Source organism: Salvelinus namaycush, chromosome 27 (assembly GCF_016432855.1).
Source record: "Salvelinus namaycush isolate Seneca chromosome 27, SaNama_1.0, whole genome shotgun sequence".
Lineage (NCBI taxonomy): Eukaryota > Metazoa > Chordata > Actinopteri > Salmoniformes > Salmonidae > Salvelinus > Salvelinus namaycush.
This window is the reverse complement of record NC_052333.1, coordinates 30,502,106-30,519,445: the sequence shown is the minus strand read 5'-3', so window position 1 is coordinate 30,519,445 and position 17,340 is coordinate 30,502,106. Positions and strand designations below refer to the sequence as shown.

Genomic DNA, 17,340 nt, shown 5'->3' with positions numbered 1-17,340 from the left:
AGTGAACGGAAAGATCAGGAAGCAAACCCTGGTCTCTGGTGTGAAAGGAAAACACCCTACTCATCGTGCTATTGGGTTAAACAACTTTAAACCACCATCGCAACAATATACTGTTCCCTATCAGATATTGCTTTCCCATCACATAGGCCTACTGTTTTTCCCCCATCATGGCCATCATTGACATTGCTACATGTGACGTGAACAACAGCTGGACATGATGGCCTTAAACCTACTTCATTCCTGCTCAGACATTACCACGCACCAGACAACCCTGAATAGCAGGAGCGGTAGAGATACTCTTAATGATCGGCTATGAAAAGCCAACTGAAATTTACTCCTGAGGTGCTGACTTGCTACACCCTCGATAACTTCTGTGATTATTATTATTTGACCATGCTGGTCATTTATGAACATTTGAACATCTTGGCCATGTTCTGTTATAATCTCCACCCGGCACAGCCAGAAGAGGACTGGCCACCCCTCATAGCCTAGTTCCTCTCTAGGTTTCTTCCTAGGTTTTGGCCTTTCTAGGTAGTTTTTCCTAGCCACCGTGCTTCTACACCTGCATTGCTTGCTGTTTGGGGTTTTAGGCTGGGTTTCTGTACAGCACTTCAAGATATTAGCTGATGTACGAAGGGCTATATAAATACATTTGATTGAAATAGCCTGGGATACATGGGTCCAAGCCAGCAAAATATCACTAAACCCATCTAAATGCAAAACCACCTTCGCCAAAAGACCTCAACCCATAGTATCGGATGGGGTAACATCACGGGTGAACAGTATTTGACAGGGAACAGTATATGATGAGAGAACAGTGTATTTTAGGAACAGTAGGTTTTGATGAATGTGAAAATGTTTAGAATTTATGTATTTAATCTATAACATAATAATAATAGTAATCATCATCATCATAATCCCTCGACTAACCGGGTGCCCCTGCACATTGACTCTGTACTGGTAACCCCTGTATATAGCCTCGCTATTGCTATTGTTATTTTACTGCTGCTGTTTAATTATTTGTTACTTTTATTTTTTTTACTCATCTATTTTTTACTTAACACGTTTTTTTTCTTAACTTCTTAAAGCATTGTTGGTTAAGGCCTTGTAAGTAAGCATTTCACTGTTGTATTCAGCGCATTTGACAAATACAACATTTATTTGATAATCATCATAATTCATAAAAAATATATAATTTGCCAATGTGTTGTGGAAATATTTCTCGGGGAAAAAGGGTTAGATTTTAATGAATTCAAACAGAGAATAAAAAAACTGGTTTACATAACAATTAAATGTGTTCGTTTTTCTTATCTCTCAATTCCAGATATTCCATCGTGACTGTATCTGACTCAAGATTCATATTAAATCTGCTCATTCGATATTTAATTTCAATGATCCCACCACGACTGATCAATGGATTTTCTGTATCAGGGTTCCAAGGATGGAATTACGGAAAATTGTACATCCCCCAAATTACTAATTTAAATTTGATTGGGTAGTAAGGCAAAAAAGAAGGCGGGATGTTGTTTCCTATAACCTGATTGGTCTATGGTCAGCCAATTACGTTGGACGGTGTAAAGCGCCACCAAAACATTTCAATTTGAAATTCAAACGGCTGTTGTGTCTGCAGCGAAACAAGTGTGAATGCGCGTATTGGTAAGTAAATAATAATAAACTAAAATGTGTGAAATGTTTTGTTTATATGTTTGTAATTACGAAGAGTGGTTCAAATGAATGTCTGTTTGAATTTTGTTTTTCCTGCTATGGGTTTGCCGTTACCCCAACTTGCTGGGTGTGTTAACTTTTACGGTAACGTTAGTAACGTTACCTAGCTAACGTTAGGTTGGTTGGATAGTTAACAGTACAGTAGTTAGCTAAGCCAGTTAATTTTAGCTACACTCCTACTAACTTGCTATTGGTTTATTCACACAACTAAAGAATGGCTTTCTAGCTACAACCTTTACTAAGTTAAGTTTAATTCTACCCACCATTCCACTTGCAAACTGGCCAATGTTATTTTCTTTTTAGCTAGCCTATGTCATGCCATTGATGTATTTATGGTTAGCCTTACATGTTGCTCCCTCTGTTTCAGGTACACATTCAAGCCATATGAATAAAGAGGTGAGTGGGACTCTGATATAACTAGCTAGCTAACTATCAACCTAACGTAAGCTACCAATCTGAATAGGGTGGTTTTGGATATAAACAAGCTTAAGCCAGGAACTAGTTAGTTTAGTCTCTTTCTCTATTGACAGGTGCAGAAAAATAACATGCAGCTAAATGGACTGCCTGCCACAATCTGTTGTCACTTTGTAAAGTTAGATGATTTTTCCTTCACTAACCTCTGCAGAACACCTCCCGACTACCAGTCATGTCTGGTAAAAGGGTTCTCTCCGCTAGCAGCAGTGAGAGTATAAACTGCTCAGACCAACAACCTGCTCAGGTGTGTAAAAACCTTTTGCAAAACTAATACAGACAGTGATGACGGACATGTTCAATTCCTTTAGAAATGCACCACAAACACACGTTAGACGTGTCCTTTTGTTTCCAATCTATCCTTAATTGCCAGGAGTAAATGTTTTTTTTTTTTTTCTTTAGAAAAAGATGAGAAGAATTGATTCAGACCCAAAGATGAGACAGACCGCAAGTGCAATGGGAACAAAGAGGCCCCTTCCACCAAAGCGAGCTGTTGGTGAGTGTCCTCAAACACTTCAACGACTGGATTGGCCAATGTCATCCTCTTGTTTTTAATAGTTTTAGCTCTGTCTTTCTGTATTACCAGTATTTATTTGTATTTTATAACCCTCTCTCTCCTTCCCTCTTTCTTAGCAGCCAAATTGATTCGGCATACAGGAGCAGCCACTATAGCTGCTGGTCCCTCTAGAGGTGAGATGCTGTGATGCTGAGAAATATGTATACATGTGATATTAATAGCTAGCCTTGTAAGTTTGTTGTTTGGTAATATTTCTTCACATTGTTGTCTTTTTTTAAATATATATATATTTAACCCCGAATAGGGTTTCAGAAGCCGCCCATTGCCTCTGTTGCTAAAGCAGGTAGGTACCCAAGTCCCTTTTCAATCACAGGGTCCTTCCTTAATCACATTTTCTGTATGTTGTATCCACAAACATTCTCTTCCATATCTTAAAACATGAGTGTTGAATGTGTTTCCCTAGCACCAATAGCAGCTGTTGGGGGTTCACGGCGGCCTGCATGGGACCTGAAGGGAAAAGTTACGGACATGGAGGGCAAGATTTCCAATTACCAGAGCAAAGTCAAAACGGTGGCCCAGGAGAACGAGAGCCTGAAGGAGTCTGTAGCTAAAAGCAGGCAGAAGGAAGCACAGATGACTTCAGACCTACAAGAGCTCCACACACAGCTCAGGTACAGAGTACCAAGGAACATGCATAGGGTCGACTACTATGTGAAAATGGGTGTAGTGGCATGGGAAAGGGCATTGTAACCACATAGGAAAGAGTGATTTATTTTGCATAAGGAACATCAAAGGAGAGTGTTGCGTTAGCAAAACAAGTGGGCCTAAAGCTGACATGATTTCTTGCCTGCCTTGAGTCCAATACTAGTCAACTTTATGCATACATTTAGCCAGTAGTGGTGTAATAGTAACTTGATGGTATCACTACATGTTACTCTTTTTGTCCTTCTGGTGTTTGTCATTTGTACCCATTTTTACTGTGTTGCAGCCAGTATGAACTGGAGCTGGCTGCCCTGTCTGGTGTCAAAGAGCAGCTGACCATTGTGTCCAGTGAGAAGGCCTCCCAGGAGAAGATCTTATGCAACCTCACTGAGGAGCACAAAGTCCTTCTGGGCTTGAGGGAGAGTCTGGAGGCTGAGCTTCACAGTGTGCAGGTAGGACATGTTCTCCCACACAAGAAGTGAAATGGCATGCAGGCCTACTCATTGTGACAACGGATCACCTTGACTGCTGTGACATGAGATGAATGGAGTATAGCTGGTTTTCTAACGTGCCTCTGCTCCTTGGTCAGTAATATCTAAGGAGGTCTGGCATAGCCCTTTGGCCCAGCCTCACTCAAACCCACTGCCATTACAGCTTGTCACCAGCCCCTGTTGCAGTCCAAGATTTTTTTGTTTTTAGTGCATCGGTGTCTGACTTCTCTCTTTCTACCAGACCCAGCTCTCTGTGCAGGCCTCCACTCTCTCCCGTTGCCAGACCACCCTGAGGGAGACCCAGGACACTGTCCGCAACTTGGAGGAGACTGTGGCCCGCCAGACAGACGAGATTCACTGTGGAGAGATGGAGCGCAGGGGGCTCCACAACACAATCCAAGAGCTCAAGGCAAGGGGGTCTTTCAGTAGGGGGAATGCTCAATTCCCTGAAGATATGATTGTATTGCATAATTTTATTCTCTGGAGCCTATTGAATTAGTTTTTTATTTTTCTGCTTCAAACAAACTGTATGCTCTCGTTAGCTAGGCCCCTGTCCATTTGTAGCTCATGGCGGAGGAGCATAAAGTTGCATTGATCATCTCACACTAACAAGACTGACCGCTGTCTTATTTCTATAGGGAAACATCAGAGTTTTCTGCAGAGTGCGCCCCCTGCAGGCCGGCGGGCAGAGTGACCATATTCAGCTCCCTGCCCACGACAACAAGGCTCTCACACTGGCCAAGACTGAAGAGGTAACAATCACACACCTGAAGCACAGTCATGAAATGGGTCACTATAATCATTGTTTAGGTAATTGTATGTTTTTCAGTGTGGACCTCTAATCTTACTCTATTCTTAAATGTCAAAGATTGCAAACAAATCATCACTTCCCCATTCCCACGTAGTCTCACATAGGGCGCTCCGGAGACACCCAAAAGAGCTACAACTTCAGCTTTGACCGGGTGTTTGGGCCCTCCATCCCTCAGAAGGATGTGTTTGAGGAGATTTCCCTCCTGGTGCAGTCAGCCCTGGACGGCTACAACGTCTGCTGCTTCGCTTACGGCCAGACGGGCAGTGGCAAAACCTACACCATGGAGGGTGGTGAGATGGAGGACATGCGTGGGGTCATCCCCCGGGCCGTGCAGCAGATCTTCCAGGCCTCCAAGAAACTGCGGGAGCAGGGATGGAAGGTACCGATGACGCCATTGGTTTTCATCTGAATGAGTGGTAACTGTCCCTACAGCTGGACATTTCTAGTATAGTGAACAGGGAATTTGAACATGTTGATTTGACATTTGCTGTATTGATGTGTTTCTGGTTTTCAGATCAGATGATACTGTATATTTCCCATTTGGTATTTAAGTGGAATGAGTTAAAGCTTGTGTAAATGCATGATACTTGCAAAAAAAACAAAAACATTTTTTTGACCGGATTCCGGTACATTTCCCCCCCTCCCAGTTTACATTTACTGCCAGTTTCGTTGAGATCTACAATGAAACTCTGCGTGATCTCCTCTACACTGGCAAGGCCAACAAGAGACCGGAGCATGAGATTCGCAAAAGCGCCAACAACGAGGTCACTGTCACCAATCTGACCTACCAGAAGGTCAACTCTGAGGATGAGGTGGGCATTTCAACATTCATATTATCCTAAATTTAACTAAGGTTCGATTTTCATTTTATTTGTATGTTTTAGATTTAAAGGTAGACTCAGCATTATGACCTAGATGTAGAAAGTAAAGTTGTGCATCTTGCTCACTGCAATATTTGCGGTGCTGCTTGAGGCAACATCATTTCGCTATGTTGACCTTTAAGTCATTTAGATGGCACTCATCCATAGAGACAGCGAATTGTGTAGAATTAAAGTATAGGTATGTACAAATGCATACCAGTTAGTGCATAATAATTACCTCAATAGTGCTACAGTAAAGGAATGATGCGAAGTAGCCTCTTGTTTAAAAATAAATAAAAAATTGCCCATTTAGGACCTGAATTGTCCTACATGTCAAACACAGGGAGGAGAGCAGTTGTCTGATAAACCTGTATGGGTGGTTCAAATCCCTCTGCAATAAAGTATCCCCTATCCTATAAAATAATATAATGTGTCCATTTTGACCAAATGTCCATCCAGGTCTGCAACCTGATCGCACTGGCCAACCAGAACCGATCCACAGCCCGGACCAACATGAACGACCACTCCTCCCGCTCGCACTCGGTGTTCCAGCTTGACATTGAGGGCGAGAACTCCGGGAGAGATGTCAAGTGCAAATGTAATTGTGTTGTCTGCGTTTTGTACATCTGCAACCACACAGGCTGAGATGTTAAATTAGATCAAATGATAATCCTGTTGTCTGATTCCGTTCTGGTATGAGAATTCTGACCTGTGTTTCTGTGTCTGTCTGCAGCCTCTCTGTGTTTGGTGGACCTGGCTGGCAGTGAGCGGGTGCAGAAGAGCCAATCCCAAGGGGACCGCTTCAAGGAGATGACAGCCATCAACGGCTCCTTGACCAACCTTGGGATTGTTATTGCTGCCTTGGCTAATAAGGTATATGTTTGCAGTCCAATGCCTCTAGACTGGTGGCTTGCTTATGGAGCCACGGGTGCTTTGTAAGTTATAGCTTGATTGCGTTCGCTTACCCCTCCCACTCTTTGTCTCTATTCCAGGAGAGCTTTATCCCGTACAGAAACTCAAAGCTGACGTACCTTCTCCAAAGCTGCCTCGGAGGAAACAGCAAGACGTAAATTGGGTTATGAGCGAAGTTTGAATGGGATTTGTGCGCAGATTAGTCTTTTTTTTATTTGACTTTTAGTTGTATGGTTGTGATTATGAGCAGATCAAAGTATGTAACCTTCTGTCTCTGCTCTTCTAGCTTGATGTTTGTCAACATTTCCCCAGAGGCAGACAGCTTCCCGGAGACGCTGAACTCTCTGCGGTTTGCCAGCAAGGTCAGTGACCTCACACATTATTACATTTTTTTAAACAACATACAGTTCACTCTGGTACTTGTTCATATTAGTGCTGTGCATATTTTGTTTAAATATCTGAATAACAATGACATTTTTTTTTAAAATTCTGTTGCAGGTGAATGATTGTGTTATTGGCACAGCATCAGCTAACCGGAAGTAAATGTGCATCCTGTGGAGAGAAATTAATGTGGTGTCTGTACATTGTGGTTTTTAGACATATGCCCTTGTATTGGTGGTTTCATTTTATATTATTCATTTTTAATCAATTGGATCAGATATACAATGATCAATAAAAGCTCATTTTTTAAGTCTTGTTTGTCTTGTACTTAATCATAGATGGATGTTGTCAGTAGTGTAGGGATAAACAGTTTACCCACCTTTTTTTTGTTTGCCCACAGTTTGCTGAAAAATTCTGTTTTAAGTATAAAAAATAAAAGAAAAACATTTTTAATAAATCTGCATACAAACATGGTATCTCTTTTGCTTTCTTGTCTAAGGCAGCTTCAAAATGCAGGTGTTTTAGCCTATTTGAGTGCTTTCTGTGGTGGTGGGGCAGCCATTGGAAAATACGCGGTGTAGGGGTTGGTAATGTTAGTTGCGCCGTGATTGGCTCAGTGTTCTGTCACTCATGGGAACACCACTACGTTGGTGTAAAACATCTACATGTAGAGCTCTTGGGTGCTGCTGTAGACTTACATTAGAGTTGACCATCCAAAAAGTCTCAAAGTCATTCGCCACAGGTCAAATCAAGTTTTATATCTACAGTAGCTTTGATTGGACTGATGTCAACATCATACTTTCAAATCTTAGTAAGCTAGATAAGCAGTCATGGATCGAGTCAGCAATCTACTGCCAAAACCTTGTCATAAGATAAATTATAGATAAAACGTATCGGCCATTGGACGTGAACATTACAACAAGTTGGAAATCGCAAATTCAACAATGAGTGCTAAGGCACCACTGCAGCCCGAGGTTTGATCCCATGCTGTGAAGCGCACAATTGGGTTAGGGGAGGATTTGTCTGGCAGGAATTTCCTTGTCTCATTGTGCTCTAGCGACTCCTTGTGGCGGGTCGGGCACCTGCAGGCTGACTTTAATCGTCAGTTTGACAGTGTTTCCTCTGACATGCTTCCGGGTTAAGCAAGCAGTGCGGCTTGGCTCTCGACCATTGCCCAGTCCACAGGACTACGTCATATGGACTGTCTTAATCATTAATGTCTTAATCGGAATTACGGATTGCCTCTTATCAGCTCGTCCATAGGGAGTAGCAGCGATGAGACAAGATCGGAACTACCAATTCGATATCACGAAAAAGGGGGTAACGACATGGGCCATAAAAGTTTGAATACATTGGCCAAGCTGTCAATCCAGCATGACTTCTGCGTTGTTCAAAACAACTGGAACCTCCAGAACTGGGAAATCACAGACTTCAGTGAGTTCAAGACTACTGGGACCTTGGATAAAACTAGCTCTGACTGGGAAAATACGGGAAATAATTTAATGGTCATCCAAGTCGAAATTCCAACTCGGGATTTCGGGCCTCTTTCTAGAGCCCACAAGAAGGACTGCAGCACCACCTGTTCAAGTGAGCACAGCACAAGGTGATTCCAAAAATGTTGTGTATACTGCTGCATAAATTATGTAATATGTCAGGGCGATATGTATACTGTAGCCAAGAAAGTAATACTTAGTGTATGTTGTGTAGTAAGCTGTTAGTAGTCCATGTGCATCACCTTAATAATTTAGCCTACTGTTCTGACTTGATGTTGCACATGTAGCCTATAGCCAGTTTAAGAGAAATGTAATCATTGAATATTGTAAGAGCTTTCATAGTCTGCTTATATGCCCCCATTTATTTATCCTACGGTTCTGACTTGGTGTACAGGGAGAATACTGTAAGGATGGGCCATGTTCTGAATTCTGTCGCTGTAGATTTCAAAAGCTGAACAAATAGTTATATTGACTACGTCCGTCCTAGCGCGCTCATTAATGTCTTAATCGGAATTACGGATTGCCTCTTATCAGCTCGTCGTTCCCTTATGCCAAAGTTTGTACATCTCAATTGTTAGTAGAAACCACATTTGTTTAAATCAATCAGCCATATCAGCTATGTTTTTCAAAAAGGCAGTAAATGAGGCTGAATGAACGGTTTCGCTGCCAGACAAGGCTCCGCTGATAGCCAGGTGTAAGGATTCACTCCATGGTGCTGAAAAGAAAGCTCTGCTGTTGGGACAGCTTTATGTAGGCCCTAACAGTTTGTGGGCACTGTTTGTCACGGCAATTAATGTATTGTTTAGTGTTGTGTTGTGGCTTTGCTGGCATGCATAACATTTATTGTTTGCCCCACCAAGATTTACATGCTAAATTCTCCCCTGTTAAGGAGAATGGTTATTTGGTCTGATAATGTTACCTTCCAGATCTGTTGCAGAGGTTAAACTGAAATACAATTTAATCAGAGAGGAAGAGGCGAAGTGAGAGCGCTCACTCTCCGCTAAGTATGTTCAGAATAAGCCCAATGCGTTTCTATGGGCTTAATATGCAGACCTAAATTTGCCGCATGCCTTCCCGCCTAGGGCAGAGATATGAGCATCTCATTATATACACAACAAAAATATAAACGCAACATGTAAAGTGTTGGTCCCATGTTTCAGGAGCTGAAATAAAGATCATAGAAATGTTCCATTTGCACAAAAAGCTGATTTCTCTCAAATGTTGGGCACAAATTTGTTTACATCCCTGTTAATGAACATTTCTTCTTTGCCAAGATAATCCATCCACTTGACGGGTTTGGCATCTCAATAAACTGACTAAACAGCATTGTCATTACACAGGTGCACCTTGTACTGGGTACAATAAAAGATCAATCTAAAATGTGCAGTTTTGAAACAACACAATGCTACAGATGTCTCAAGTTGAGGGAGCGTGCAATTGGCATGTTGACTGTAGGAATGTCCACCAGAGCTGTTGGTTTGCTGATGTCAACGTTGTGAACAGAGTGCCCCATGGTGGTGGGGTTATGGTATGGGCAGGCATAAACTATGGACAACAAACATAATTGCATTTTATTGATGGCAATTTTAATGCACAGAGATACCGTGAAGAGATCCGGAGGCCCATTTTCGTGCCATTCATCTGCCGCCATCACCTCATGTTTCAGCATGATAATGCACGGCCCCATGTCGCAAGGATCTCTACACAATTCCTGGAAGCTGAAAATGTCCCAGTTCTTCCATGTCCTGCATAGTCACCAGACATGTCACCCATAGAGCATGTTTGGGATTCTCTGGATTGACATGTACGACAGTGTGTTCCAATTCCCGCCAATATCCAGCAATTTCGCATAGCCATTCACAAGAGGTCGAATTAGCTTGGTTGCTATGCTATCTCCAGTGTCTAGTCGGTAGTCGAAACAACCCTACTACTTTTTTAGTCGTCTGGCATTTCTTCAAAGGCGGCGCATGATGGGTTGTATGCAAAACATGATGGAAAACAAATCATACAATTGGAAATGTATATGTAAACAACGGAGAGAGGGTAGCTTGTCGGTATAGAGTCTGGCTTGACATAATTGTTTCAAAGGTGCACATTCTAAAACGGTAAGTTGTGTTTAGCTTGCAAGCTAATGTTAGCTAGCTACCCGTAGATAGACATTGAAGGCAGTTTTTAGTTGTAGCTAAATGATGCTCTCATGATTAAGAGCTTGAAAAGTACTATGCTTTGTAATGAGAGAAACTCCCAACACTGCATTTTCAACGCATGTCCACCGGCGCAGACTGTTTACACACCAGCTTGCTTTGCTACTAGCTAACTAGATTGGCAACAAATGCTAGCTGGTTAGAATAATTGACTGACTGCAAGCCCGTGCTAACTAATTGCATTGCTATCTGTTATTTTGCTATACATGTGACAAAATAAAGACTACTACTCATCACGTTTATTAATTGGCAACTGACAGTTTCTTTCTTTGATTTATTGAACCAATCTGTAGGCTGTAACATTTCCCCAACAAAATGTTAATAAATGTTTTTGAATCTCAAGGTAGTGTCTGTCTGTCATTCAGAGAAATTTGAGTCAATGCATTATAAGAAAGAATGGTTGTGATTTGTAAAGCTTAACTTACATTAAAAATGTGTTTTGATTGGTTGATTGACCACCTAGGGCAATTTCATATTACTGTTTTGGGAATGTGGTTGAACAATGTTTTGTGGTAGGCATTAATAAGCACTAATAAAGGGTCAATCTCAGGAAAACTGTTGCCTACTTGTAGGTAAATGAAAGGACATACAACATTCATCCACCACTTGATATAACGTGTCCTTTGAATTATTCTGTCACAAACTTAACTTTCCATCTCTTCAAATGCCTAGATGCATTCTCTGTCAATGGGGCAGGGCTGTAGCAGCTCAGGTGTCCCCTCTGGCTCGGTGGTTCAGGTGTGCTTCCCCAGCTCCCAGGCGTCTGTACTGGACAGCCTGAATCGGCAGCGCGAGGAGGGCCAGCTCTGTGACCTCTCCATCCAGGTCCAGGGGAAGGTGTTCAAGGCCCACCGCTGCGTGCTAGCTGCATCCTCACCCTACTTTCACGACCAGGTGTGTGTCTTGTTCTGCTTGCTGGCGCGTTGCAGAGCCAGACTGAACTTAGTTTAACTCTGTAACGGCCTCTGATAGTTTTCATCCAAGGCCTATGGCACTATGCAACTTGCTGCACTGAAGTGAGAGCTTACATCGATAACCTTGATTCTGTGCATTGGAATGTCGCCAGCCATCATTAACTGTCGTCGTCCCCCCCCCCCCCCAGGTGCTCTTGAAGAACATGTCCACTGTCTCCATCCCTGCCGTCATGGACCTGCTGGCGTTCGAGAGTGTCCTGAGCTGCGCCTACACGGGCCAGCTGCGCATGCTCCGCGAAGACATCGTCAACTACCTCACCGTGGGCAGCGTGCTGCAGATGTGGCACATCGTGGACAAGTGCACAGAGCTCCTCAAAGAGGGGCGGGTGGTGGGTAGCGCATCCCAGGGGGTCATTGGAGGAGTGCAGGGGAACCCTAGATGCAGTAGCAGTGAAAGCTCCCTAGCAGGTGGAAGCAACACCCAGGCAGCCCCTCACCCTCCCAGCCGTCCGTCCCTGAGTGAGAGCCAGTCTCCCAGCAGCACCAACTACTTCAGCCCCAGAGATGTCAACTCCGGAGGGGGAGCAGCGGCAGCTGGAGCTGCAGGGCAGGAAGGCGTGAACGCCACTCCCAGCTACTGCACCCCTTCTGGGGCCGAGGAGGCCTTCCTGATCGAAGAGGAGGATGAAGAAGAGGAAGAAGAGCTCATGTACCATAGGAAGCAAGGGAGCAGCAGGAGGAAACGGACAACCTCTGTCTCGGACCAAGAGGTTGGAGTCAGCGACCGCTTCGGAGTGTCGTCCTACCAAGACGGGGACGCCTCCCCTCTCCAGAAGCGACCCACCTACAGCCAGCCCAGCATCATGCCCCGGAAGCAGTGGGTGGTGGTGAAGACGGAGGGACCCCAGGACGATGACCTGATTGTGGTGTCAGGGGAGGAAGGGCCAGATGAGGAAGAGGAGAGAGAGTTGGAAATGTTGAGGGAGAGGGAGAGGACGTTCAACATATCCAACGTCAGGACTCTGTCTGGAGAGCTGAGGAGCAGAGCGGACCATGAGATGGAGACACAGGTTAGTCAAACCCTTGATGCGAAATGTTTGTCTGTGTATGTGGCTACTTACCATTCTAACTTATCAGGAGGACAACTGTCAGTTTCTGTATTTTTGGATCGTTACCAAACTGAATCCCTTTTTCTCATAGATGGATTACTGCCAGTCTTCTGAAGACTACCTCAAGTTTGACAGTGGTTTGATGGACCAGACTCCCCCACAGCACCTTCATGACAGCGCTGGTCAGAGTGGTGGCAGAGTCGTTTCTGCCCTACTCGGCCAAGTCCAGTCTGCTGCTGCTGCTAGAGCTCAGCTCTTTCCCATAGACATGCAAGGCAACCAGATCCTCATGTACAGCCAATCCTCTTTAGACTCCTCTCAACCCATAGGAATAGGAGGTGGTATGGCTGGGGCACCATTTAAAGGGACAAACTTAGAGCATGGAGCGGTCCATTTGTCAGCACAGGGGGGTTTGGGCGGTGGCATAGATGGACTGGACGGGGGTGGTGGTGGCGGGGGTTCAGGGAAGGTGTTCATGTGCCACTGTGGAAAGACCTTCACCCACAAGAGCATGCGTGACCGCCACATCAACATGCACCTGGACCTGCGGCCTTTCAACTGCCCCGTCTGCGCCAAGAAGTTCAAGATGAAGCACCACCTGACGGAGCACATGAAGACCCACACGGGGCTCAAGCCCTACGACTGCCACGGCTGCGGCAAGAAGTTCATGTGGCGCGACAGCTACATGCGGCACCGCTCCCACTGCGAGGGACGTGGCGGGGCGGCTGGCAGGAGCGAGGATGGGGGAGGGTCCGACCGCACTGATGGCGTCTCCCCTCAGCATCTCCCCCTCTCGGCCAGCGAGGCCGGTCAAGATGCCGTTGGTTGCAGGACTGGGATCTCTGTCTTGTCGCCACATCATTCCAGTACAGGTAGCAGCAGCAATGCCGTCTCGTGCCTGACCATGGTCGGTGCAGGAGCGCGCTTAGGGGTCAACTCTCCAAGCGTGTTGCAGGGTCAAGGTTCTGTGTTTGGTCTGGGGGTCAGCCAAGGTGGGTGTGAGGAGGAAGTGTGTGAGGTTGGTGATAATGATACTAGTGTCACTTGACCAAACGGGTGAACACCATGTGAGTGTTTTAAGACAAGGGGGCTTTGGAGAGGTATTCCAATGACCTCTGGAAAGTGACCCTCTTGGAAAATGGCTAGGGACCATTGTACAGTTCAGCGTACTCTTACATGTCAAGGTTATTCTCTGTATGACTGTTTTGTGGCACATGCTGTGTCTAAGAAAACCAAAAATTAAGAGACAATGACTCCGCAACAACGCTTTTGGCAAAATCTAAACTAGAAATAGAGGAAAGTTGCTGTTGTAAGTGATGTGTTCTACAATATTCTAAGCTTTGTTCTGCCAGGGAATGAGTGCATTTCAAGTAAGTGTCTGTGAAGAAGAGCCTTGCAGTACATTTACATTACATTTAAGTCATTTAGCAGACGCTCTTATCCAGAGCGACTTACAAATTGGAAAGTTCATACATATTCATCCTGGTCCCCCCGTGGGGAATGAACCCACAACCCTGGCGTTGCAAGCGCCATGCTCTACCAACTGAGCCACACGGGACCAGTACTGTGGTCTTGTTTCACAGGATGCCCTTCCACACGGGTGATGTGTTCACTGTCCAATTCCAGTGCTATAGTACAGTATTACTGTAAATATATCCTATTATATCACTTACTAATTGCTACCATTATGATAGGTGCAAAACTATACAGTGTATAGTGTGTTTACAAGTCATCCTCATTAATATTGATCGTAGACAACAAAGCATTAGTCTGACACTTGGGTTCCTTACGGATCATTCCTTACTCAAACTGCCAAATTCCAATGCATGCCTTGAGAGACATTGAGTACTATTAACAGTCGGCTGGCTCAACAAAGCTGTATCCACCAGGATTCTGTATGTTTTTACCAGGGTTTTACCTTCTATGAAGGTTGTGGCTATGATGTTTTTATTCAGGAGAAAGACTTGTCGCTTTTAGTCTTTGTGTGCTTATCTGTTAAATCATGTGGTAGAATGTCATGATTGCAGCAGTTGAGGAAATTGCATTTGAAGTGAGCTTAAACTAAGTGTATATAATGAAAGATATTTATGTTTAGATTTATCAAATAGGGAATATTGAACTATTTAACACTAATTTATATACTTAATTTGACTGCCTTACTAGAACATAGTGGGTGTAGGATCTGAAACTAGACACCCTTGATTAAAAAAATGACTGTATAAATGTAAGTACTGAGCTATATTGTATGCAAAAGAAAATTGGAAATATTATTTTATACAAATACAATTTCTCAGAGAAAGATTTTCTTCTCAGAAACAGAGGTAAAATGATTGACACCCCTTTTTTCAATACCTCACCTTGTGAGGATAACTGCACGGAGACTTTTTCTAAAATGTTTTATTAGTTGTTGAACACTTTGGTAGGGATTTTTAGAACATTCCTCCATACAAAACTATTCCACATCCTTGATATCCTTTGTCTGCGCTTATGGACTGCTCTCTTCAATTGGGTTTCAAATCCGGAGACAGAGTTGAGCTTGAAACAGTACCAGGACATTTTGGCCAGGAGGAGGAAACTTCGCCGCAACTGGATCTTCCAGTGAGACGATAACCCCAAGTACACATCAAAATCCACAAAGAAATGGTTAATAGGCCATTCAACATTTTGCAATGGCCATCTGTCTCCAGACAGAAAAGGGCAGTCCATAAACGCAGACTAAGGACCTGGAAAGATTCTGTATGAAGGAATGGTCTAAGATCCCTCCCAATGTGTTCTCCAATCTCATAAAACGTGTTTAAAAAGGCTCAATGTCATAATCCTCACATGGTTAGGTATCAAAAACAGGGGTGTCTATTTTTACCCCTACCTTTTGAGGGGGAAAAAATATGACTAAACAAAATGTATTTCTCTTAGCATTGTTTTAGCATATAATATAGCTCAGTATTTGAAATATTTTATACAGTCATTTTTGCTCTTCATCAAGGGTGTCAATTTCAAACCCCACTGTTTATAGAGATAAAGTGCTTTTGGTCAATAGTGAGTTTTGTATTGACTCCCTCTTAATACTCAAGTTGGCTGCTATTTGTGAGATTGAAAAGGAATTCCATGGACTGTTTCAAGACTTTACACTATGGTTTCAATAGAGGACTGTTCAATAACTTGCCTGGCTGCATTTCATAGCATTTACATCACATAATCAAAGGATTCAACTTCATGTAACACCTTTTCATCAGTTGATCTTAAAGTCTGTACTATTGTATGACACTTAACAGACAGTATCCAGTTGTCATCTTTATGGCAGGATAAATACCTTTTTTTTCATAAAGGGAAAATTGTGAGGAAAAATGTAGAAAGCTTGTTGCTACTGTACACTAGGTCTGAAATATACTGTTTAACTTCTGAATAGTGCATATTTTGGGTTACATATTATTTTATATTAAACACGATTGTTGTTGCACATGCGTGTGGAACCGGAGTTGTTGCCTAATGCTCCGATCACACCTACAGCGTCATTGCGCAGGATCGTCTGGATGTGTGCAACAAAAGTTCAACATTCACCTTCTATGTCTGTCAAGCCTTCTACGCATACCATTTTATGCGTACGTTTGATAAATCCAACGTATCCACCACAGAACGCACTGCAACTGCCATGTTGCAAGGCAAACGCAGTGTTCCATTGGAAATTAATGTACTTCTGGTGTACCAAAACACAATGACGCAGTCGGTGTGAGCGAGGCGCAAGTCTTTCTTAGACATTGTTACTATAGGCCAAGTACATCAATGTGATCTTTATCAAAAGGCTAAATAAAATACCTGGTTCCAATGTGTGATCTATGTTACAAAAAAAACATCACAACTTTTCTTAAAGGCCTTCAATTGTCTTTATACAGTCTTGTACTAAACTGGCCCCGCCACAGATTTTATGTTGAACGCTCTACAACAAAGCTTTGTGTCCAGCAAGCTTACTCTGCCCTTAACCTTGTTCTGAGCACCTCCAAAACAAAGGTCATGTGGTTCGGTAAGAAGAATGCCCCTCTCCCCACAGGTGTGATTACTACCTCTGAGGGTTTAGAGCTTGAGGTAGTCACCTCATACAAGTACTTTGGAGTATGGCTAGACAGTACACTATCCTTCTCCCAGCACATGTCCAAGCTGCAGGCTAAGGTTCAATCTAGACTTGGTTTCCTCTATCGTAATTGCTCCTCTTTCACCCCAGCTGCCAAACTAACCCTGATTCAGATGACCATCCTACCCATGCTAGATTAGGAAGACGTAATTTATAGATTGTCAGGTAAAGGTGCTCCCGAGGCTAGATGTTCTTTACCATTTGGCCATCCGATTTGCCACTAAGGCTCCTTATAGGACACATCACTGATGCTTATTTATAAAACCCTCTTAAGTCTCACTCCCCTCAGATACCTACTGCAACCCTCATCCTCCACATACAGCACCCGTTCTGCCAGTCACATTCTGTTAAATTTGGGTACGTCATTTTTGGCAAAAATGGAAGGGGAAAAAAAGGGTTGGATCTAGGTCCCCAAAGCACACATCCCAGGGTCGCTCCTCTTTTCAGTTCGCTGCAGCTAGTGACTGCAACGAGATGCAAAAACCCCAAACTGGACAGTTTTATCTCAATCTCTACATTCAGACTCAGTCATGGACACACTTACTGACTCTTGTGGCTGCTTTGCGTGATGTGTTGCCTCTACCTTGTCCTTCGTGTTTGTACCAAGTGTTGTCATTTTGCTAC

General features: G+C 43.5%; 2 protein-coding genes across 3 annotated transcripts; both read left to right on the top strand.

The window, feature by feature from the left end:
* Window positions 1-1,579: 1,579 nt before the first annotated feature.
* kifc1 (kinesin family member C1) lies at window positions 1,580-7,180 on the top strand. Of its 2 annotated transcripts, none has more exons than XM_038966113.1 (17): window positions 1,580-1,656; window positions 2,093-2,121; window positions 2,351-2,443; window positions 2,599-2,692; window positions 2,833-2,886; window positions 3,018-3,056; window positions 3,177-3,384; window positions 3,702-3,867; window positions 4,148-4,315; window positions 4,545-4,658; window positions 4,812-5,096; window positions 5,365-5,529; window positions 6,037-6,175; window positions 6,311-6,450; window positions 6,570-6,643; window positions 6,776-6,851; window positions 6,988-7,180. In XM_038966113.1, the coding sequence occupies exons 2-17, from the start codon at window positions 2,110-2,112 to the stop codon at window positions 7,030-7,032; spliced, it is 1,872 nt and encodes a 623-aa protein (XP_038822041.1). In that variant the 5' UTR covers window positions 1,580-1,656; window positions 2,093-2,109; the 3' UTR covers window positions 7,033-7,180. The 2 variants fall into 2 exon arrangements, with proteins under 2 accessions (XP_038822041.1, XP_038822040.1); XM_038966112.1 differs by having other exon boundaries at window positions 2,830-2,886.
* A 4,059-nt stretch (window positions 7,181-11,239) lies between these two features.
* LOC120022336 (zinc finger and BTB domain-containing protein 22-like) lies at window positions 11,240-13,638 on the top strand. The gene is made up of 3 exons (XM_038966229.1): window positions 11,240-11,461; window positions 11,670-12,551; window positions 12,682-13,638. The coding sequence occupies exons 1-3, from the start codon at window positions 11,240-11,242 to the stop codon at window positions 13,636-13,638; spliced, it is 2,061 nt and encodes a 686-aa protein (XP_038822157.1).
* The last annotated feature ends 3,702 nt before the right edge of the window (window positions 13,639-17,340 follow it).